Source organism: Carettochelys insculpta, chromosome 2 (genome assembly GCF_033958435.1).
Source record: "Carettochelys insculpta isolate YL-2023 chromosome 2, ASM3395843v1, whole genome shotgun sequence".
Classification (NCBI taxonomy): domain Eukaryota; kingdom Metazoa; phylum Chordata; order Testudines; family Carettochelyidae; genus Carettochelys; species Carettochelys insculpta.
The window spans coordinates 48,124,390-48,148,193 of NC_134138.1; the positions used below are offsets into that span (position 1 = coordinate 48,124,390).

General features: G+C 45.2%; 1 protein-coding gene across 3 annotated transcripts in view; it reads right to left on the reverse strand.

Annotated features, from left to right (window-relative positions):
* The window catches only part of LOC142009219 (RING finger protein 151-like), a 29,583-nt gene that overhangs the window by 3,406 nt on the left and 2,373 nt on the right, over nucleotides 1-23,804 (reverse strand). For 2 of the 3 annotated variants that reach the window (XM_074986933.1, XM_074986932.1), the window contains exons 2-4: nucleotides 15,338-15,564; nucleotides 14,679-14,818; nucleotides 8,875-9,691 (exon numbers count right to left, since the gene is read on the reverse strand). In XM_074986933.1, the coding sequence (XP_074843034.1) occupies nucleotides 9,153-9,691; nucleotides 14,679-14,818; nucleotides 15,338-15,543 (885 nt within the window). In that variant the 5' untranslated portion in view covers nucleotides 15,544-15,564 and the 3' untranslated portion in view covers nucleotides 8,875-9,152. Of the gene's footprint in view, nucleotides 1-3,348; nucleotides 3,470-5,969; nucleotides 6,133-8,874; nucleotides 9,692-14,678; nucleotides 14,819-15,337; nucleotides 15,565-23,804 lie in introns of those variants that run through there. The other variant, XM_074986934.1, reaches the window with a different exon arrangement.

Sequence of the window (23,804 nt, forward strand, 5' to 3'; positions counted from 1 at the left end):
TGGGGGCTGTAGGTGATGACCAGTGGTGTTCTGTTCTTGGCTTTTTTGGGCCTATCTTGGAGTAGCTGGTCTCCGGGTATTCGTTGGGCCCTGTTGATTTGTTTTTTTTATTTCCCTTGGTGGGTAATTCAGGTTTATGAATATTTGGTAAAGACTGAATTTTACTGACAGCCAAGCACTCTTTCCACTTGCTAGGAAGTGTTGCCAACTCGTCTCTAGGCAGTTTCTGAGAGATTTCGTCAAGGGAGTCTAGGACCATGGTGGAGGGACAGTTCAAAAGCTCATTAATAGTGCTCCCTCTCAGGAGACTGAGGTGGACTATGTTTAGGGCACCTTTTCTAGCCCCCTCTCCTTGTGGGGTGAACAAAGTAGATCCTAAATAGGGCTGCTCAGTCACAGATGCAGCAGCTGTACCATTTGGCCACCTCAGTCCTCAAAACGGAATGAGTGATACATACATTCACTGCCTACATGCTGGTTCATGGCTAAAAGCTTCCAGATTTCACAATCCTACTCCTGTCACCAGTCACTACAGGTCTCAAGTTTAGGAGAGTAGTACACAGAGGAAAATGTCTTGCATGACTTTTAACTTAGGAGGATTGTTGCATTACAGCCAACACACGGTTCTTGACAAATAGAAAACTCAGGTCCAACTGCATGGAATCCATGACAACTGGGAGTCTCCTGTCCACTGCAGCCTTCATCTGCCTTCACAGCTGTTCTAGCATTACCTTTGCTATCCTCTGCCTGTTCTGCCATTGAAGACTTAAGATCGGTCTTTGTCTGGACCTTTCTCCTTAATCTTGCCACCATGGGTCACCCTGCTGGGAGCATGAGACTCCCTGTGGCATCAATCTTGGGCTCACTGGAATACACAAGCCCACTCTCCACGACAAGATGACGATCCAAGAGTAGGACAGCAAGACTATCCTTCTAAGAGACAGAACAATATTCTCCTCCAGGGCCGTGTCTACACTAGCCAAAAACTTTGAAATGGCCATTTTGAAGTTTACTAATGAAGTGCTGAAATACATATTCAGTGCCTCATTAGCATGCAGGTGGCTGCGGCACTTCGAAATTGACGTGGCTTGCCACTGCGCGGCTCGTCCAGATGGGGTTCCTTTTCGAAAGGACCCTGCCTACTTCGAAGGAACCCCGTCTGGATAAGCCGCGCCAATTTCAAAGTGCCGTGGCCACCCGCATGCTAATGAGGCGCTGAATATGTATTTCAGCGCTTCATTAGTAAACTTCAAAATGGCCATTTGTATGGCAATTTCAAAGTTTTTGGCTAGTGTAAATGTAGCCAAGGTGAGCTTCAACCCTAAAGACCTACTTCTCTATCTGTGCTAGGTTTAGCTTGTGGTGTAGAAAACACACAAATTCCAAGGCCATTGGTATGTCACTTGTTTTGAACTTCAGTCACAAAAGTACAGACAAGGAATTCAGCCTACCTCCAAAGTGCCTGGTATCCACTGTAGAAGTGTCCTATTTACCACATCCTCTGACTACTCTGAGAAATCTGGATATCGTACTGGTTAAACTTGTGGTTAAACCAGTTTTTGCAAAAGCCCTAAGTACACATCCTTTTGGTTGACTGACATCAAAATCTCCATTCCACCTGTCAATCAAAACTCTTTTTCCGGTCATCGTCATGCATGCTATATGAGTTAAGTGAGTAGCTCTGGCCATGGAGGAATGGCTTTAGGCATTCCATGATGACATGGTTGTACTAAAGCAAAACAAAGCAGCAGAAATGTAGCATTTTAAAGACTAACATAATTATTTATTCGACAATGAGCACAAAATTATTTATTCGGTGATGAGCTTTTGTGGGACAGACTTCTGCTGCTTTGTTTTGTTGGAGTACAGACAAACATGGTTACCTCTCTGCTCCTATGGTTGTAACAAGAATTCCAAATTTTTTTTTTTTTCCTAAGGCAAAGTCATCTTTCCGTGCCTCACAGGAGACTGTCCTCCCTACTTTCTGTCCAAAGCCACAGCATTTGACAGAGAAGCTGTGTCACATGTTAGCTAATAGAACAGCACTAAAGAACTATGTCAAACATACCAAACTGATAAGAAGATCAGGCTCCTTGTTTGTTTCCTTTCATCTGAAGTGCCTAGGGCTCAGAACATATAAACTATGACTAGCTATGATGCATAGCTTGATCCATCTAAAGACATGAAAGTACACAGTACAATGTCTACGATGACGTTGTGGGTGGACAGAACTTGTGCTTCTACTGCCTAGACTGCAGGGCAGCAATATGGTGATAGGTGAATGCATTTAGTACACCCTAAAACTGCCTTTCTGTTCTCTGTGGAGATCTTTGGTAGGAAACGGTTAAAAACATTGGACCAGGAACAGAATTGCTATACTTGGCAATTAACTCAGGGGGACTTTCCTTATCTTATTTTGATTTTCTTATCCCTTCTATTTCTGCCCATTGTTCATTAACTTCCACACATATCAGAATTGTGAGAGAGACTGAGCTGTGGAATGGTAAATTTCTTACCTGTTCATTTCCCTTCTGCTACAGCATCTCCCACAGTTCTACCCTCCCTGGATGGCTTCCCAGCCAAAAGACAGTATTTATTTTTAATAGTTATGTTTATGGGTTGTAGCCAACTTCTTGTCAAATATTGAAGTTATTGTTACTAATAATATTTTATGAGTTTTTACAAAGCTTTGGAATGAATAATCTGGCCAAGTTGAGTAACAAGGAATGACTATCACAGGCTGTGCTGCAGCTTTGTACTGTCTTCAGAAACTGCAGCTAGGAGGAGACTAGACCTTACCTCACAATTGTGGGAGATGCTGCTAGCAGAAATGAAATTATCGTCAGATAAGAAACATACTAATCTGTGCTTGTTTCAATCATCATATGTTCCTGAAGAGCTGAACTGACTGCTAGAGTGCTGACATAGTGGAACTGTGAGGGGAATTCTCAGTGTTCCAGGGTATCTTGGGGTCAGCACTGTCGTTGGGCCCCAGGCAGCTGAATCCCTAGATTCCAATTCTCTGAAAGGGTAAATGACAGAAAATCTGTGTCAGAAAGGCCAAGAAGGAGACTGTGTCTGTGACTACCGAGACCCAGGAAAGCTTAAAGGCACACAGACTCAGCTTACTGGTCCAAAACAGCAACCTGGAGAGTGTCCAGCAGGGAATCCTCACCAGGGCCATGACGCTACAATTACTTGAAAATGAAAGTTTCAAACCACTGGAATTCCTTAGTGAATTAGGATAAGCAATTTCCCTCTACTTAAAAAAGTAAAAAAAGCTAGACTCTTGGGAAAAGGGAACAAAACAGCCAAAAATATGGAAGTGACACTGGAAAACTTATTTACCTTGAGTTCTTCAATTTCATTTTGCAAAAGACTCTCCTTTTGCACCATATGTCTTCTCTGTGAATCTAATCTGGATTCCATTTCATGCTTTGCCTCCTCCACTCTGCAGATCATTTCTGACCTGAAAAAGTATTTTTCCTTTTTTAAACCTAGTCGTCATACCTGTGACTTTCCAGTACCTGAATGAACTACTGCTGCCAGACAGCCATATTACCAAATATAACTGCAAGAAAGTTTTCAAACTAATTATTTTTCCCCTCAGGAGGAAAAAAAAAGAAGATTCAGCAACATCAAAACATTTTAGAAATCTGTGCTAATATTACTGAGTTGCTGAAGTGATGAAAAAAAAACCAAAACCCGTGGAAGCAAATTTCCCCCAAAAGCTGTGTTGACACTTTGTAGATTTAAATAGAAAACAAACATTTCACCTGCTCCTTTAATTTTATTTAAAAGAATTAAAAAACAAGTAAAATTTTCAAAATTAAACTAAAAAGTAGTTTTAAAAAATTGGAATTGCCAGTGAATGAAAAAAAGTGTGATTTGCCCAAATCTAGCTGTAAATTAAAGCTCTGCTATAGTCCTGTGTTACACAGATCTCTAGAGCTAAGACGAGCTATTTAGCACGTTTTACTAGCAAGGAGCATTCTTGCTCAGTATGTACCTACTTACTGGTTTTAATCTTTTCAATCTGCAAGTTCTACTCCTGGGATCAAAATCAGAGATTCTCAGTGCTCAAATCATGTGGTGAAGGGCAGTGATACAGAATTCCAGGATGCTTCTGAAATAATTTCAGAAACTATGGACTCGTGTCTTGTGGCTTTGGATCGTTTATTTCCTTTCAGCCAAACAAATAACTCTGATTTTGATTAATTTGTTTTAAGAATATATGGCAACTTTGTGCAGTAGTTTACGAGACGTGTAATATATGTCTCAAATAAAAAGCATAAATGTGCCTCAGTCTGTGTCATTCCACTTAACCTAAGGAGAACAGAAATTCTGAAACAAGGACATAATACAGAGAGCTACAGGTTAAGCACAGGATAACATCCCATCCAGCAGCATTTGTATCAGCAGTCATTAGTTTATGGTGGATATTAAATGACAGTACTTGTGGGAAGAGAAAACTACAGGTTGCACCTCCCTGGTCTGACACCCTCAGGACCTAAGTGGTCCTGGCCCAGGGAATATGCAACTTGTACGGTATTCATCCGAAATACCTCTGGTTTCCTGGCCCCGGTGAGGCTCCTGCTCCCAACAGCTGTAGCTCCCTGGCTCCTGGCCCCCCAGCTGCAATGCCTAAGTCCCAGCTGTGGCTGCGGCTCCTGCTCCTTGGCCTGGACCCCAGCTGTAGATCCCTTGCTGCTGATCCCACTCCTTGGCCCCGGCCACAGCGGCCTGGTCTTGGTCACAACAGGGGCTCCGTGGCCACAGCTCCTGGTCCCCAGCCTTGGCGCCCCAGCTGCAGCTCCTTTGAGGCTTCCCAGATGGTGTGGTCTGTCCCCAACCAGCTTTCTGTCCCACCGGGTTCCCAGCCCCTGCTGCAGCAAACCACCCTTGCTGACCTCCTACCTCCAGCCCACCATGGCCATTCCCCACTGGCTTTCCTGCCTTCACCAGCTTCCTCCCACAGCTGCAGTTGCCCGGTGCAGCTGCTGGACTCCCAGCTGGCACACACTCCCAGCCACCGGAGCTCTGTGGCCCAGCAGGACCACAGATGTTGCTGGACCAGAGAAGCCCTGGATTTCAGAGGTTGAATCTGTAGTATAGTATCATTTAATTATTAAACATGGCCATAGCCAAAAATTGAAACATGAACAGATTAACTGTTTGAGTTTTGAACAGCAGTTTGGCATTTTATTGATACTGAGTAGGTTGTTTCTTGCTGCACTTACCAGGAATTGAACCTGGGCCATCAAAGTGCAGGAGAGCTGGGGCCTCCACTGACCAAAGGAGCAAGAGAGAAGGTACCAGCAGGAAGGGGTGGGAAGAGGTACAAAACCGCTGGAAAAATCATGGAAATGATAATTTGGCAGAGAAAGAGAGGCAAGGAGAAAGAGAGGCAAGAAGAAAGAGAGGGACAGACGGACGGTAAAGATGTACACTGTTAAGCATTATGAGTCTTCCAGCACTTCAGGCATAAGTGCTAGCTTGAACTCTTAAACCACTATCCTCTCATCACTGATAACTTTGTAACTGTGATATGAGAGTTTTTCAACTCCAATGAGTTTAAAATCTTAGATAATAAATCTAATTTAATAATTTGGTTCTGGGTCCACATCACACTAAGGTAAAAAGTGAAAATTTTAAATGGCCTCAGCCTAGTTCTTCCTATGTATTTCACTCTTTCATGCAACCATTGTATGATTTTGGATAAGTGCACTCTCTATTTATTAGGGTTCTGGGCTAATCAAATTAATTTAACTAATTCAAACTAAAAAGTGCAGTGAGAGCTTTAAGTGTGTAATGGCAGTTTAAAAATATCCCCACCAATTAATACCAACTGATTTACAGATTATAGGTTAGATAGCAGAATTAAACAGAGTTAATACTGGTCTTTTATGTGCAAGTAATTTTAGGCCCATGTTAACACAAAGACCCACAAGACAGACGAAGTATTTTACCGGAGCAGTTCTAGTTCTGTTCTTAGCTCTGCTACGCAATTATGCTGTGTATCTTCTACCCTGAGAATGATGTAACCACAACCATTAGGACATTCACGGCTCCGGTATTCACACACTGCCAAGTGACCATCTAAGTTACGTCGTTCAATCTGAACTGGACAACCTGAACAAGAAACAGCAAATTAAGGAAATATTAAATCATTTGCTATTAAAAGAAAGCATAGTCCATTCCTGACAAAAATCACCTAGGCAAGGAAACAAACCATTGTGCATAAATTTATCAAAATAAAGTGATGATTCCCTTACAGCATGAAAAAATACAACTACAGGTCTCAAAGCCTTGTCTACACTAAACGTTTTGCTCAAGTCTTCCACCACTGCTCTTTAATGCTGGTGGACAGAAGAAAAAAATACTGGCAATTGGCCTATGCTATCTACGCTCCACCATCTCTCCTCCACCACCAACTCTAATGGTTGAAGAGAAGAACATAAGAACGACCATACTGGATCAGACAAAAAGTCCATCTAGCCCAGTATCCTGTCTGCTGACAGTGGCCGATACCAGGGGCCCCAGAGGGAGTGAACCAAACAGGTAACAATCTCCAGCTTCTGACAAACAGAAGCTAGGAACACCATTCCTGACCCATCCTGGCTAACAGCCATTAATGAACCTAACCTCCATTAATTTACCTAGCTCTTTAAAACCCTGTTATAGTCCTAGCCTTCACAGCCTCCTCTGGCAAGTAGTTCTACATTTTGACTGTGTGCTGTGTGAAGAAGAATTTCCTTTTGTTTTAAACCTGCTGCCCATTAATTTCATTTGGGCTACGTCTACACGTGCACCCTACATCGAAGTAGCTTATTTCGATGTTGCGACATCGAAATAGGCTATTTCGATGAATAACGTCTACACGTCCTCCAGGGCCGGCAACGTCGATGTTCAACTTCGACGTTGCGCAGCCCGACATCGAAATAGGTGCAGCGAGGGAACGTCTACACGTCAAAGTAGCACACATTGAAATAGGGATGCCAGGCACAGCTGCAGACAGGGTCAACGGGCGGACTAGCGCTTCCGGGGCAACAGCTAGCCGCTCCCTTAAAGGGCCCCTCCCACATACACTCAGCCTGCACAGCACGCGGTCTGACGAGCCATATAGGCACACAGACCCCGAGCGCCGCAGTCATGGACTCCCAGCAGCAGCAGCAGCAGCAGCAGCTAGAGGTCCACCCAGCCCTCCCGGCAGGAGCAGGGCTTGCCCTGGCTCTTGTCATGTTGGGGGCAGCTGAGCACCTTCTTGCCCCAGGGGAGGACATGCCCCCAGGGCAGCAGGGCTCAGCCCCTCCCCCTGCAGCACCCCGCTCCACCCCCCGCCTCACACGCCGGCGGCTGTGGAGCTACCCCACCAGCACCGACTGGTGGGAGCAGCTGGTGCTTGGGGAGTGGGACGACGACCACTGGGTCCGCCACTTCAGGATGACCCGACAGACATTCCTGGAGCTGTGCCAGTGGCTCAGCCCCGCACTCAGGCACCGGGACACTGCCATGCGGCGTGCCCTCCCTGTGGAGAAACGGGTCGGCATCGCTGTCTGGAAGCTGGCCACTCCGGACAGCTACCGATCCGTGGGGCAGCAGTTTGGCGTCGGAAAGGCCACCGTCGGGGCTGTCTTCATGGAGGTAAAAGAACCCACAGGGGGAGGCCAGGGGGGCCAGGGCAGGGCAGGGCAGGGGGGCCAGGGCAGGGGAGCCAGGGCAGGGGAGCCAGGGCAGGGCAGGGTAGGGGAGCCAGGGCAGGGCAGGGCAGGGTAGGGGAGCCAGAGCAGGGCAGGGGGGCCAGGGCAGGGCAGGGCAGGGCAGGGGGGCCAGGGCAGGGCAGGGGGGCCAGGGCAGCCAGGGCAGGGGGGCCAGGGCAGGGCAGGGCAGGGCAGGGCCATGCACACCCTGCCCACCCCTCATTGGGGCTGTCCCATGTGCTTTCTCTGCAGGTCGTGCGTGCCATCAACTCCATGCTCCTGCACAGGCTCGTGAGGCTGGGGGACCCACGTGCCACTGTCGCCCCCTTTGCCACCCTGGGCTTCCCCAACTGCTTCGGGGCTCTGGATGGGACTCACATCCCCATCCGCGCCCCGGACCACAGTCGAGGCCGATACCTCAACCGGAAGGGCTACCATTCAGTCGTCCTGCAGGCCTTGGTGGACAGCCGGGGACGGTTCCAGGACATTTATGTGGGCTGGCCTGGCAGCACCCACGACGCCCGGGTGTTCCGCAACTCGGGCCTGTGCCGCCGGCTGGAGGCGGGGACCTACATCCCCCAGCGGGAGATCCCTCTGGGGGACACCACCATGCCCTTCTGCATCATCGCGGATGCGGCCTACCCCCTCCGGCCGTGGCTCATGCGCCCCTACACGGGCCACCTCTCCGCCAGCCAGGAGCGCTTCAACGAGCGCCTGAACCGTGCGTGCCAGGTGGTGGAGCGCTCATTTGGCCGCCTCAAGGGACGATGGCGATGTCTCCTCACCCGCCTGGATGCCAGCCCCAACAACATCCCCCAGATTGTGGGTGCCTGCTGCGCCCTGCACAACCTCGTGGAGAGCAAGGGGGAGAGCTTTCTTCAGGGCTGGGCCGCCGAGGCCGGCAGGGCACACCTCCAGCCACCTGCTGCCCCCAGTCGGCAGGTGGACCCAGAGGGGACCCGGGTCCGGGAGGCCCTGCGGGCCCACTTCGACGACCAGGCCGCGGGGTGAACTGTGCCCAGGCCCCCTACTGCCCGCCCCTTCCTCCCCCACACTCCTGCCCCAACGCCCACACCATGAAGCACCCCACCGCCCCCCCCCACTTGTCCAGGAGAAATGACAGCACGAACTTGTGGGTGAACGTAAATGTTTTTTTTGTCCTCACGAATTTTTTTTTTTTTTATATAAAAAAATATATATATGTGAAACAGAAACCAAAAAGGAGGGACAAACATTCAACAAAACCAAGATGGGCACAAATAAAACTATGTACAACAATAAAAATGAAAGCACTGTGCGCCATCAAAAGAAAAACAAAAAGCAGGGAGGAGAACGGGGAGTACTATGTACAGGGGGGGACGGGGCAAACAGGGGAAACACCCACACCACCCACCCAGTCCCCAAAGTCTGTCCAACAAGGGGGGGGGGGGCCACGTCCCGGACCCCTCGCCCCTACAGCCCAGCAGTGGGCGTGGCCGGCCGGCAGCTCCGCCGGGCCTGCAGTCTGGTGCGCGGCTGGGTGGGAGCGGGCTCCACCGGAAGGTAGCGGCGCCGGCGAGTCGCGGGTGGCTCCAGGGGTCCCTCGGCGCGGTGGCCCTCGCGGGGAGGTGGTGGGGCGACGGCGGACGGCCCGGCGACGGCTGGAGCAGCCGGTGGTGGGGCTGCAGGAGCGGGCATGGCGGGCGGTGGCGCGGCATGGGGGGCCAGGGAATCAATCAGCCGATTGATGGTATCCAGAAAGGCCCCCCATGCCTCTCTGCGCCAGGCCAGCGCCTGCTCCTGCAGCCGGAAGTGCTGCTCCGAGACCTCCAGCTGCCGGCGGAGGATGGCCAGCAGCTGGGGGTCTGTGGCCGCCGCCGGTAGCAGGCGCGGGGTCCGCCGTCTGGCCCTCCGCGGGGCCGGTCGTTCCTCGGCCGAGGGGCTGCCCTGGAGCGAGGGTCCCGGAGGGGTCTCCGGGACGACCGATGCCTCGCCGGCGCTCTCTTCCGGTCCTTCGGATGGTGCAGGTGCAGGTGCAGGACACAGGAGAGGAGGGGGGAAAGAAGAATGGAGACAGGCGTTAGTGTGGGCCCCGAGCCGTGGCCTTTGTCCCCCCCGCCCTGTGCTGCAGGTTCCCCATCCCCGTCCCCGGGAGATGCTGCTGTGATGGATGGGGTTCAGGGGTCCCCCTGCCCTGCAGCCCGTCCCCTGGTGGGAGCGACTCTCACTTCACCCCGCAGGGTCTGAGAGCAGGAGAGGTTTCTTAGGCCACAGATGGCCAGTTTCTGGCAGGAGTGACAGCACCAGCTGTCGGAAGAGACAGTCCTTCCAACCCGTCGTGGGGAGAAGACCCCAAGGGGGGCCCCTCTGGGATGCAGCTTTCCCCCTCCTCTGGCTGGCTACCTACCAGCTCTCCCTTCCCCTAGCCTCTACCTGTGGCCCCCGCCCTCGCCCCCCAATTCCAAGCCAGCTCGGCTCCTCCCTCCTGTTTGTTCAGGGCAGAGGTGTCACCTGCCAGCTGTAGCGCCAGGATCCTCCTTTGGCCCTGGGAGCTCCTCGGCTCGGGTGGCTCATATGTAGCCTGAGTCTCCCTTTGGCACTCCCCCCACTCCATTGCATGCTGCTGCTGCGGGGTGTCCCACCCCCTCCGCCCGGGGGCCCCTCGAGGTTCCGCTCCCCCCTGGCCCGGGGATGGGGCATGGCACTGTCATGCAGGGTGGCAGGGGGCAGGGGCTGATGGCTGCAGTGCTGTGAGGGCCATGGCCCTGGTGTCCTTGGGGCCATGGCCATGTGAGCGTGTGGGGGGCCCTGGACACATCTCTGTTCCCCCCGCCCCTCAAGCCCCGGAGTGTCCACCAGAGAGGGGTACCTACCTGTGGGTCCGCTCCCACGGTCCGGAGATCCCCGGGGGTCGGAGGCCCTGCTGCTGCTCCGGGATGGCAGGAGGAGGATCTGCAGGCTGGAATCGGTGGAGGAGGAGCCCCCCCCCTCCTCCTCCTCCTCCTCCTGCCATGATGTCCCGGGGATGGCCTCCGGGGGGGGGGCCCCCGGGGTGCGGGGCTTACCTCCGGGGCGGAGCCCGGCTTCAGGGCCTGCTGGGGCTCGTCAGCCGAGGTGTCAAGGGTGGCCGGAGGGGAGGAGGTGTGCCGGGAGCCCAGGATGTCCCTGAGCTCCCTGTAAAAGGGGCAAGTGACGGGGGCGGCCCCAGATCGGCTGGCCATATCCCGGGCCCGGGCGTAACCCTGCTGCAGCTCCTTCACCTTACTCCGGACATGGTCCGGAGTGCGGGCAGGGTGACCCCGGGCAGCCAGGCCGTCAGCCAGCCGAGCGAACGCATCCGCGTTCCGCCTCTTGCTCCCCATTACCTGGAGCACCTCCTCCTCGCTCCAGAGCCCCAGCAGGTCCCGCATCTCGGCCTCCGTCCAAGAGGGGCCCCGCTGCCGCTTCCCAGACTGCGTGGCCCTCTGGCTGCCCTGGCTGCTGTGGCTCCTCTTGGGGGGGGTCCCCTGGGGGCGCTGGGGGGGCTGCTGGGCAGCCATGGCTGCTGTCAGGGGCTGAGGGCTGTGCAGGCTCGCCGCCGCGTGTGCAGGCAGGAGCCTGCACGTTGCCTCAGCCTCCTGCAGTCAGGGCGGGGGAAGGGACCTTTAAGGGGCCGCTCCACGCGGCCACCAGTGAGCTGCGGGGCTGGAGAGAGCGTCTCTCAACCCCCCAGCTGATGGCCGCCATGGAGGACCCGTCAATTTCGACGTTGCGGGACGCGGATCGTCTACACTGTCCCTACTTCGACGTTGAACGTCGAAGTAGGGCGCTATTCCTATCTCCTCATGAGGTTAGCGACTTCGACGTCTCGCCGCCTAACGTAGAAGTTAACTTCGAAATAGCGCCCGACGCGTGTAGACGTGACGGGTGCTATTTCGAAGTTAGTGCCGCTACTTCGAAGTAGCGTGCACGTGTAGACGCAGCTTTGGTGTCCCCTAGCTCTTATATTATGGGAACAAGTAAATAATTTTTCCTTGTTCACTTTCTCTACACCACTCAATTTTATATACTTCTACCATAACCCCCTTAGTCTCCTCTTTTCTAAACTGAGAAGTTTTCGTCTCTTTAATCTCTCTTCATATGGGACCTGTTCCAACCCCCTAATCATTTTAGCTGCCCTTCTCTGAACTTCTCCTAATGCCAATATACCTTTTTTTTTTTTTTTTTTTAAGATGAGGTGACCACAACTATACGCAGTCTTCAAGATGTGGGTGTATCATGGTTTTATATAAAAGCAATAAGATATTCTCTGTCTTATTCCCTATCCCTTTTTTAATGACTCCTAACATCCTGTTTGCTTTTCTGACTGCTGCTGCATGGATGTTTTCAGAGAACTATCCACAATGACTCCAAGATCTCTTTCCTGACTAGTTGTAGTTAAATTAGCCCCCATCACATTGTATGTACAATTGGGGTTATTTTTTCCAATGTGTATTACTTTACATTTACCCACATTAAATTTAACTTGCCATTTTGTTGCCCAGTCACTCAGTTTTGTGAGATCCTTTTGAAGTTCTTCACAGTCTGCTTTGATGTTAACTATCTTGAGCAGTTTAGTATTGTCTGCAAACTTTGCCACCTCATAGTTTATCCCTTTCTCCACACCATTTATGAGTAAGTTGAATAGCATTGATCCTAGGACTGACCCTTGTGGAACACCACTAGTTACCCGTCTCCATTCTGAAGATTTACCATTTATTCCTATCCTTTGTTTCCTGTCTTTTAACAAATTCTCACTCCATGAAAGGATCTTCTCTCTTATCCCATGACAACGTAATTTATGTAAGAGCTTTTGGTGAGGGACTTTGTCAAAGGCTTTCTGGAAATCTAAGTACACTGTATCTATTGGATCCTCCTTTGTCCACGTTTGTTGACCCCTTCAAAGAACTCTACTAGATTCGTAAGACATGATTTCTCTTTACAGAAACCATGTTGACTTTTGCCCAGCAAATTATGTTCTTCCATGTGCCTGACAATTTTATTCTTTACTACGGTTTCAACTAGTTTGCCCAGTACTGACATTAGACTTACTGGTCTGTAATTGCTGGGATGGCCTCTAGAGCCATTTTGAAATAGTGGCATTATGTTAGCTATCTTCCAGTCACTGGGTACAGAGGCTGATTTAAAGGATAGGTTACAAAGCACAGTTAATAGTTCTGCAATTTCACATCTGAGTTCTTTCAGAACTCTTAGCTGAATGCTATTTGGTCCCGGTGACTTGTTACTGTTAAGTTTGTCAGTCGGTTCAAACACCTCCTGTAATGACACCTCAGTCTTGGACAATTCATCAGATTTGTCACCTACAAAGGTTGGCTCAGGTTTGGGAATCTCCTTAACATCCTCAGCCGTGAAGACTGAAGCAAAGAATTCACTGAGTTTCTGTACACTGACATTGTCTTTGAGTGCCCCTTTTTTATCTTGATTGTCTAGGGGGTCCACTGGTTGTTCAGCATGCTTCTTGCTTCTGATGTACTTAAAAACATTTTGTTATTGCTTTTTGTGTTTTTTGCTAGCTGTCCTTCAAACTCCTTTTTGGCTTTTCTGATTAAATTTTTACACTTAATTTGGCAGTGTTTATGCTTCTTTCTATTTTTCACATTAGGATTTGATCTCCACTTTTTAAAATATTCCTTTTTATCTCTCACTGCTTATTTTACATGGTTAAGACACAGTAGCTCTTTTTTTGGTCTTTGTGTTTTTTAATTTGGGGTATACATTTTAGTTGGGCCTCTATTATGGTTTCTTTGAAAAGCTTCCATGCATCTTGCACGGTTTTTACTTTAGTTAACAGATGTTAAGAAAAAATGCCAATGTAGCTAAGGCTTGATTAGTCAAACTTTGGCATCCAAGGTTAGAGACAATTTTGGACTTTAGCAACTTGTCCATGATCACACAGCACACGCCAGAGCTGTGACTAGGATCACGTTCTCCTGGCCAGTGTTCCCTCTAATTTTTTCATCTATGGTTGGAATAAATTTTGTTTTGTGCCCCAAGGCAGGTGTGGATATGCATCACAAATAAAGACACATGTTGCCCACTGTCAATACTCTGCTAATCAGCTGGATGGCACCTGAATCTCTCCTGGGCAGGCACCCAAGTGCTCAGCTTACAGGGAACACTGCTCCTGACCCCTAGGATTGTGCCGTACCTACCACTAGACCAGTACTTCTCCCAATTTATGGATTAAGGTGGAAACAAAGATAAATAACTAGCCCAAGGCAACCTAGCAGCAGCATAACTGGGAATAGAATACAGAAATCCTCAACTCCTGTCCCATATTAAGCCCCAAACAAAATTTTCTCAGATACATATTAACCCCTACCTATATTGGCTGAAGTTATAGTGCAATTCTGTTTAATATAAGAAATGCTAAACCGATCAGAAATCTGATTTCAAACATCTCATGCAAAACACACACACACACACACACACACACACACACACACACACACAATCAGATGTGTAATTAAAGCTGAATATTAGACAAAAATCATACTTCAGTAAAAACAAATACCATGCACTTCTGTGTATTCAGATAAATTATGGATCCAGTTTAAATCAATTCTGGTTCATTTGCACATTAAAAAATGATAATGGATGAAAATCATCATTACAACAGAAAGCAAATTCAGTGTCTAAAAAAATGTCTTCAACCACTGATCATATTTCTATCTTTTGAAGTTTTATTTGGCTTTGTTGTTTTGTTTTGCTTGTTAAAGTAGAACACCCAGATTGCAGATGCCATGTCTGTGTAGGACTGTGCAAGCAGAACAACTCCCTCCCTAAAGAAAGCTACTTTCAATCTTTTTGGTCTACTATGAAAATGGCATAGAACTCAGAAACACACATTGTGGAACTCAACTTGGAAGTCAATGAACATTCATTGGTGCCAGCCTATGCTGTTAAGTGTGACAGACACCAATTTTCTGAATAAAAGGGTCAATTCTGAACTTTACTCACCAGCATTTGAGCAGGATATCTGGCTGTATTCACATTCTCGCTCATGTCTGTCTATAGATTCTAGTGAACAAACCATTTCACAGCCACGTTCTCTGTTTTTGCAGCGAAGCTGAAGTCTATTTAGATCATTCTTCATGTATCTACGTGCAGAAAATAATTACTTTGTTTCTTGATTTTAAACACCTGCTACACTGTAAAAATAGGTGACTTTTGCCACATTTCACAGATTCTACCTTCTGCAAGGAAAAATATCAAGAGCTCTGTTCAAATTATTTAATTATTTGTGTAACTACACTTGATCAAAGGGGGCTAGGAGTGGTAAAATCTGTAATAATGAAATATTAAGGTTCATAATTAAATATGCAAATTAGTTCATTACAAAAGTTTTGAGACCTCTCAGTAGCCTAACAGAGTTTAGCACTAACTAGGGGTTTGAGTACAATTGAAATGTTACCATGGCATAGCTGTGTTGCTGTAGTGCTTCAGTTGTGGACATTACCTATGCCAATGGGACTACTCCACTAAAGACAGAATCCTTCTGTGGACCTACCAGTGCCAACTAGGGAGAACCAATGGTGGGATTTTCCACACTCTTGAGTGACAATTTCCTAAACAATGTGTTAGAAAAATCCCTTCAACGAGTCAGATAAGTTACATACCTGTAGAGAGGTCGGAGCACAGACATATCAAGTGCTTGTCTGTCTTCAGGGCAGTTATTGTGATGAACAAGCCATCCATGTATACAGGCAGTACAGAAAGCATGTTCACAAGGAGCTTGTAAGGGGTCTTCTAATACATCCCGGCATATACAGCATAAAAGTCCTTCATTAACATAGCCAACGAAACGCTCAATATCATAACCCATTCTTCTCCACACACTTTCAACCTATTATAATGTTAAAACAGCAATTATTAACTGATTGACAGAATGCTTGGTGCTGCATGATACACAAAAATAAAGAAAGTCCTGCCCAAAGAGCTGTCTATCTTGACATCAGATACATTAGTAAACCCAGAGAGGATTAACTTAATAGGGTCTCTCTTATCCTGAATTCTGCTATAAAATGTGATTCTTGTGGACATTGTGAAAGATTGCAATTTAGTTCATCATTTGCACAACATTTGAGAATCCTTACAGAATAATTAAAGATTTCTTCTGTAACTGAGTAAAGAAGCTCTTACATACAATTTAAAGATGAATTATAGAAAAATCCCCATTGAAATGTCAGAACTTAATTTCTGTTTCTTTACTTCTATTTGTATAAAACTTTACAAATTTGGAAAGCAATGCTTTTCCTGATAGTATTAAAATACAGAAAAACAGCCTTGAGTACTTCTTATATGTATTAACATCATATATAGACCATATATCCGTCAACCACAGGTAGCTTCACTTCATGCAGGTTGAGCCTCTTTTGTCTGGCACCCTCAGGACCTGACTGGTGCTGAGGAAATAATTTCCTGGATGACAGAAGGTCCATATGTTCTAGCACATTACCAACACTCACACTCTTAGACATGTAGGGGTAAATTACTGCTAAATAACAGCACAGAACATTGAGACTCAGGATTGGTGGCAGTAAACAAACATTATGGCACCACTGGAAACTTGGCCACACCCATTATAAGTGGTCGTCTGGCTAACTAAAACCATGCCAGATTATGGAGTTTGCCAGACAAGAGAGTTCCGGATTAAAGATGTTCAACCTGTGTATGTTTCTTTTTATACTCATACCTGTTAGCAATAACCCACTCACTAGAAGAAATAGTGTATGATCATGTACCCACAGACTGTAGTGCAATGCACATATGCAAGGGAGCCAAACTAAGACTGCACAGACAGAGGAGACCTCAGCTCCTTTGCTTGACACCACAGCAACTGTGCCCAGCCAAGAAGAGCAGCTACAAGGAAAGTTCTGCTTGAAACCTGCAGCTCTGAACAGAAGCGTGGCTCAACCCAGGCTGCCAACCACTCATTTACTTTTTGAGCAGCTGAGTCAGCATTTGTAGGCTGAGACCGAGCACAGGTTTTGCCACTTGTCTCCTGGGTTCCCCCACCACTTTTTGAAATGTGTCCAGTGGGGTTTCTTTTATGACCCCTCACCTCAGCATCATGGAACAATAATCCCGACTCCAGCCCTGGTTACGTTTTCTGATTTTCATGGGTTTTTCTTGTTACTTAGGTTTGTTGTAGGGCAGTTTCAAATCCTTGGAGAATTTCACAGCCAAGCTAACAAGCCTCTGTGTTTGTGCAAACTTCAGGTTTTGGAGTAACTAGACCAAATCTTCATGGTGATGACAAAAGGTACTTGCCTCCCAAGAGTTTCAAATCCCTGCTCCAAAGCATGGAGGCTCTAGAACTCCTCAATAAAAGAGTTGTTTTGCCCAGATTAAAACAAGTCTAGGACAGAGTTGTCCAACCCTTTTTCATCGTGGGCCGCACAGCAATTTTTTTTCCATATTCCAGGGGGCCAAACACAAAATAGCCCCAAACCACCCACCTTCCCTGCAACCCCAAGCTGCTGCCAGGCTTAACCCACTCCATTTCCCCTCACAGCCAGACACCCCACCCCCGGCGACACAACAGAGCTGCCACCAGAGCTGCGTCAGACACTCTGGAGCCATGATAGCTGCTGGAGCCCCAAGAGCCACATGACTACCTTTTGAGAATGGCGCTGCTGCTGGCTCCGTGAGCTGGATTAAAAGGCTCCACAGGCCAGAGTCTGACCTGCAGGCTACCCCTGGTCTAGGACAATGTTAATTATAAGTAACGTTGACAATTGTGCAGCTACTCAGTAATTTATGGCAAGATTATTGGAAGTTTCACATTACATATATTTTGATTCATTTTAATAAGGGACAGTAAGGTGCAGCAAGCCGGAAAGAAACAGAATGGCTTAAGATAAGCCATTTCTATACAAAAATTTGAGGGTTGTTAGAGGGAAAGTCATTAGAGGACAAGGCCTCCAGACTGCAGAGACCAAAAAAAGACTGTAGCAGCCGAAAAAGGGACTCTCAAGGCGGATGGAGGAGGTTGTGAGGGAGGAGAAAACAAACGAGAACAGAAGCATTGAGGAGTGAAATTGGGGCAGAAATGTGAAGAAATTAATCCTGTGTAGGTTACTACCAGGGATGACTAGATTTCATGCAAGACAGAAGCGTGCAGATAGTTTTAAAAATCTCTTTTCACAATTTGCAAGTAAATAATAAACTATATTTTAGCTGGAAGAGTTCTCTTTTGTCACTGGATACTCCTGACAGGAAGAGCTACAGGCACGAGAAATCAGTGGAACCTACTACAGAAGCATGGGTGCTAACCTCTGCACTGCAGCCGAAGACATGGTCTAACAGTGAGAGGCAAAGGCTTCAGCTTGAAGCCTGATGTGTAGTGAGAAAGATCCAAAAGAAGTGCAGCTAGCCCCATAATTATGACATGTGCTTACAGCTCTGTTCACAGCACATCAAACTTATTAGATCAACCGTCCTAAAATTAAGTTGAAAGTTACATGAAAGAAGTAACAAGCACTTGTACTTAAGAACAATTCTTGTCAGGGAAAATATGGCTAAGGTTAATAATAGTTATCGAGATTGCCAATTAAATAAAATTTGTCTGAGTCTGTGCTTTTATTTTCTTAGTCATAAAACATTAATTTGCAACACAGTCAAGTATTATGAAAAGTATTTTCTAAGCTGTTAAAATGTCTAAAAATATTAATTTGTTGTAAGCATAAAACTATGCTTTTTTTAACCTTTTAGATTTGATTCATCTAAGCAGCATGCAGTTTTCCACATAAATGTTTTGGTTTTCAGAGGAGACAGCCATATTCAGTCACTTTATTTTATTATCTTGTCAATGCTTTGTTACTCTCTACAAGAACACTAAAAAAAAAACAAAATAAATTGTTGCGTTTCCTAAGTTACAGATTGCCACACTTAACCAGCTAGTTATTGAATAGACTACTGTTCTCACAGTCACCAAAACAAACTTAAAACTTTATTGTAACATGTATTTGAAAGGTTAGTTTATAATATATTTAACACATTAACTTGCTAACACCCATGGCTCATACAGACTGAGAAAGTCAGCTAACAGGTGTTAATATATTTTAAAATGATACATGACTTTGAGAAGATATTTATGCTAGGTGCTAAATATTACCTTAAGTAGTATTCAAAATGTACCATGTTTTTTAAACACCCACTGTTTTCCTGGGCCTTTTCTAGACTTCTCTATTTTATTTTTGTTATCATTTTGACAGATAAAACAATTTTTATTTTTGCCAATTTATATGTTCACAGTTGCCCAAAATTATGGTGTTTAAGCACTAAAAAAATTAAAAAATCCACAGTTGGTGGAAAAGAACTGGGTTGTCAAACAATAATTATTTAATGATAGTAGAAGTTGTGATGCAAAGAGTTAAAAACAACCATTAAAATACAAATTATAAACATTGCATGGCAAAATACTCCTTAAATCTAACACAAAGCTCTCAAGCAGCATTTATCTTACTTTGCCCATCAACAAGTATCAAGGACCAATGGAAATAGTTTTTGTTCATTTCTCTGTGTATGGTGAAATCAACACTTACCAATAAAAGTTTAATTCTTCCAAGCCTAAGAACAGGTCATGTTTGAAAACACGTAAGCTAATATTTTAAAATATAATTTTGTATCCATTGTGTAAAACAATTTAGCACCAATAAAAAGGTTAACTGTTCATAGCTAAAACACATCTTTAATTACCTCTGTGTCTATGGTAGGTACCAAATGCTGTTTAAAACATGTTAATTAACTTAGGATAGCTAAGGCCTAGTCTATGCTAAAACATTAAGCTGAACCACATACCTTGTCCACAAATGTTAAAAATCCACACCCCTGAACTGCAAACACCCCGTAGACAGCAGTAAGTAGAGGGAAGAATTACTCAGTGGAACTAGCTACCACCTAGCAAGGAGGTGGATTATCTGTGCTGACAATAGTATCCTTTCCATTTGTGTAGGTATTGTCTACGCTGCAGTGCAGGACAACTGCAGCACTAGGATCCCCATTTGCCACAGCAGTGTGGTGAAATGTGGCTCAGAGGCTCAGGACAGCCATACACTTTGGGGACCCCTCCGTGCACACATCCCACCACATGGTGGGACAAGGGCATGGTGGCAAAGGTGGAGGCAGCCTCTGCAGTAGTTTTTCCAGTGTGGCGCCTGTGGCTCCAGCTGAGAGCTGTGTGAGTCCTTTGGCTTCAGTGTGGATTCTGCTGCTCCAGCATGGCCATGGAGCCTGGGTAGTGCCTGCAACCCTGGTGGTCCTGTATCCAGCAATGGCAGCTCCAGTGAGGTGGGTGGAATATACCGGGGTGGGGCGGGCTGTGGGTGATTGACTCTGGGGGAGGGATCTGTGACAAATGTGCAAGCATGACAACATAAGTGGGGTGATCCTTGATTTACTATTGGACTCCACTGCCCTAGGACAAGGTAGTATCTTATATTGCACCAATTTCTGTTGGTGATGTAGACAAATTGTTGAACTTACACAGAGCTCTTTTTTGTAATAGCCAGGCCAAAGTACGGTTATGGATATTGACGTCTTTTAAACTGCATTTATTTTTAATGTGATTTCTCTGTCTGCAGGCCTGAAAAGCCTAAATTGATTTCTTTCACTGATTGCTGGTCAGGAGTAAAAGCAGCAACTAAGGATGTTAACATAAATAAATATAGAAATAAACTATAGAAATATCTTAGAATATTTTATGTTTAAATAGATGGGCTTGAATTTAGGGCAACTCTTTCATTCCATTTTAAGTCCACAGTGACATATTTCTCAATGTGTCTATCCTCAAAGTAAACCTTTTCAGAGAATTCAGAAATGCAACACATGTAAAATTTGTATTATTACTGAAAATTAACGGTGGGAAGAAAACAGCAGTCAATCATGATGGAATGGGAGAGCACTGTCACAGAATAATGGACTATTGTTTGTAGATAAATTTTGAGATATTAGAAACAATCTATCCCTCATGGTGAAGAACAGATGTTTACTTTCACAGTGTGAAACAATTTTTTACAACTTTCTAGTTCATACACCAGCTTTTGCCAAATAAGTAATGTAGAAATTGATAATTGGAGTTTCACATCAGCTAATCTATCCTCCTATGACAGGAAGAGCTGCCTTAACAGTCTGGTTGGGGAAGACACCCCTCATTCCTAATTTGAAGCCTGTGGTTGCTCCAGTGGTGCAATAGGCACATGGGGGAGTACTGTTAAGGTTATTAGAACAAGAAGGTATGGCCCTAAAAGGGCCATTTAGGCTGGACATTAGGAAAAGCCTCCTAACTGTCAGGGCCGTTAAGCATTGGAATAAATTGCCAATCTCCATTACTTGCGATTTTTTAAAACAAGGTTAGACAAACATCTGTCAGAGATGTGCAGGTGATTGAGCTCAATGTCTTTTAAGGTCCCTTCGGGTCTCAAGAGTCTTATGATTTGGGGTAAATTTCCTGTGATGTACTACAGCACCCCAGTATTGTAGAACTGACATTTAGGTTTTATTTAAAAATAAAATGTTTTATGCAAATAAATTGCTTTCATGTAATATGGCAGAGCAATATTTTGAGCGAAAACAGCTATCATTTCAGTTTTTTTCTGTAGTATTTTCAACACATGCAATACAGAGAGGTATGCTAATAATGCAAGATGGCCAGAAAGTGCAAAAAGTAAGACACTCTGGTTTAGCTGTCAAGGATGAGTGAAATGCATGAATTAAAATGCATGAAAACAAAATATTTTTTCCAGCATTTCAGTTTCTAAGTCTTAAAAAGGTCAAATTTAACTCATTTAAGAGGGTTTTGTTTTTAAATTTAACTGCTGTTTTTTTAAAGGGATGCCAATGATTAATTCAGCCCGTGTGATCAATTTCTCCCCGAGGACACATTTGTACTTTATGTTCTCTTTTGCTTCTAATCAATAGGGGCAATAATGTCATTTTGTGTTTTAAAAACCTTCTGAACATTATTCTAAAATAAATTATAACATTTCATTCAGAGTGAACCAAACACAGCGCCAGTTCTGGAAGCAGAGCATGCTCTATTCCCAGTGAGAAAAAGGTAGCTGAAGGTGCTCAGCAACTTGCAGCGTTGAGCACTCCTGGAATACACCATAGCTGTAATGGCAGTTTAATCAGTCAGTTCATCTTTCTTCTAAATTGTATTCATATTCATAATTTTCTTTCAGTGCTTTTCATTTGTATATCTCAGTGTTTTATGATGGAAACCAAGAGTCCTTGTTTGTATTTTATACGTGGGGAAATTAACGCTGAGACAAGTTAACCATTTTTCCCCAGGATTACACAGTAGGAAGGTGGCAGATCTAGGAAAATGACCTCTTCACCAAACCACTTGCAAATGTTTTCTTCAAAACACAGGCAAACTATCTGACTTGCTTTCTGAAGGGCATCAGCAGGAGCATTCAAACCTCTGAAGCAGAAAAAATGAACATTGGTAAAGTCCATAAACTACTTATGTACACTTGTGCTCTTGTGTGCAGAAAGAAATTGAAGCGTTCATTTCTGACACCATTTTAAAAAGTGACATTTCTGAACAAGAGCAATTGTAAAGCTTATTAAGGGTATATTAATGACATGGACCCAATAGAATAGCGATTTTAGATCCCTGTTTCTTATTGCAGAATAAATTAAGGATTAAAATTCAGATTTATGCCCAGAAATCCTTAGTTTTAGTTACATGAATTGTATTTAGCTTTCTTTTTGATAAAACACATAAAGATGTCAGTGCATTTTTGAATGCCCTATTTAAACTGAAACTACCTTCTGAAGGTGTTTGGAAAGACGATGTTTGAATCCAAAACATGTATAGGATCAGCTTCCCAGAGCTACCAATAAGATATTTAGAAATATCTCCAAATCAATGTTTTCAATACAATAAACAGACATTTTGTGGAGCTAAAAGATAAAGCAGTTAAATTAACATGATTACAAGGTCTTCCTTTAAATCTACACTAAGGCTAGGGATTATTCCAAATCTTATGTTCAGATCAATTCAAACAAAAACAATACAATATTATGCAAGAAGAATTACAACTGAAGTCTGGGAAGGTTGAATTGATGGAAACATTCTTATCTAATTAACTTATGTATCCAGATCATAAGGTGCAATTTAGATATTTAAAAAAGCATTATTGCAAGTAAATGTATAATGCTAAGAAAAAAATTCAGTTCTGATCCCTAGGACTAAAAGCTATACTTCTAAAAATAATGTATTTCAAATAAAAAGTGACCATTTAAAAATATTTTAGGTATATGCAACATAAGTCTAACTGTATTACTATACTGAAAGAATGTTTGCAAACTAGTTAGAACGTTGACCCTCATATATAATCACTGTTCTCAGTCTGCTAACTCCCATATAACAGAATAATATTTGGGATAATAATCCAAAATGACACACCCAAGAGAATAATAGTTAATATGGGAACTTCAAGACAACAAATGATTTCTTTAGTATAATATTTCATAATTCTGCATCACTGAGTTACATAACATATAAGAAAGGATAAGCTGGGGGGAACAGAGGTCAAACTCTGGTCTAAAATGAGGACCAGCGGAAATCTGTTTTTTCTTCCACTCAATCTTTCCTCAAGACTCAAGGTCTGGCTAAACTGCCTATATTACAGCACTGCTACCATAGCACTGTGCTCAGGGCTGCGTAATCACTCTTTATCATGGAGGGAAGGCTCTCCTAGCTATAAAAAACCCCATCCAAACGTGGGATGGTAGCTTTATTGCTGGGAGTGTGGCATCTGGCGATAAAGCATTGTGAATACTGTTGCTTTTTAAACACTAAACAAAAAACACTCAGCAGGGTGTTTTCTCACCCCCTGCATGACTAAAGTTTTAGCGCTGAAAGCGGCAGGGTAGACATAGCCTCAGCTTCTCTAAACGTCTTTCATCAGTCAGAAATTCTATACCTCATATTTTTGTTGGTCTCCTTTGGACTTGCTACAATTTGCTCTCATCTTTCTTAAAGAGTGGTAGTCCAGAAATGGAGTCTGCAAATGGGGCCACATCAGTGTCAAGCAGAGTCGAACAATAACACATATCTTTTGCATGACATCC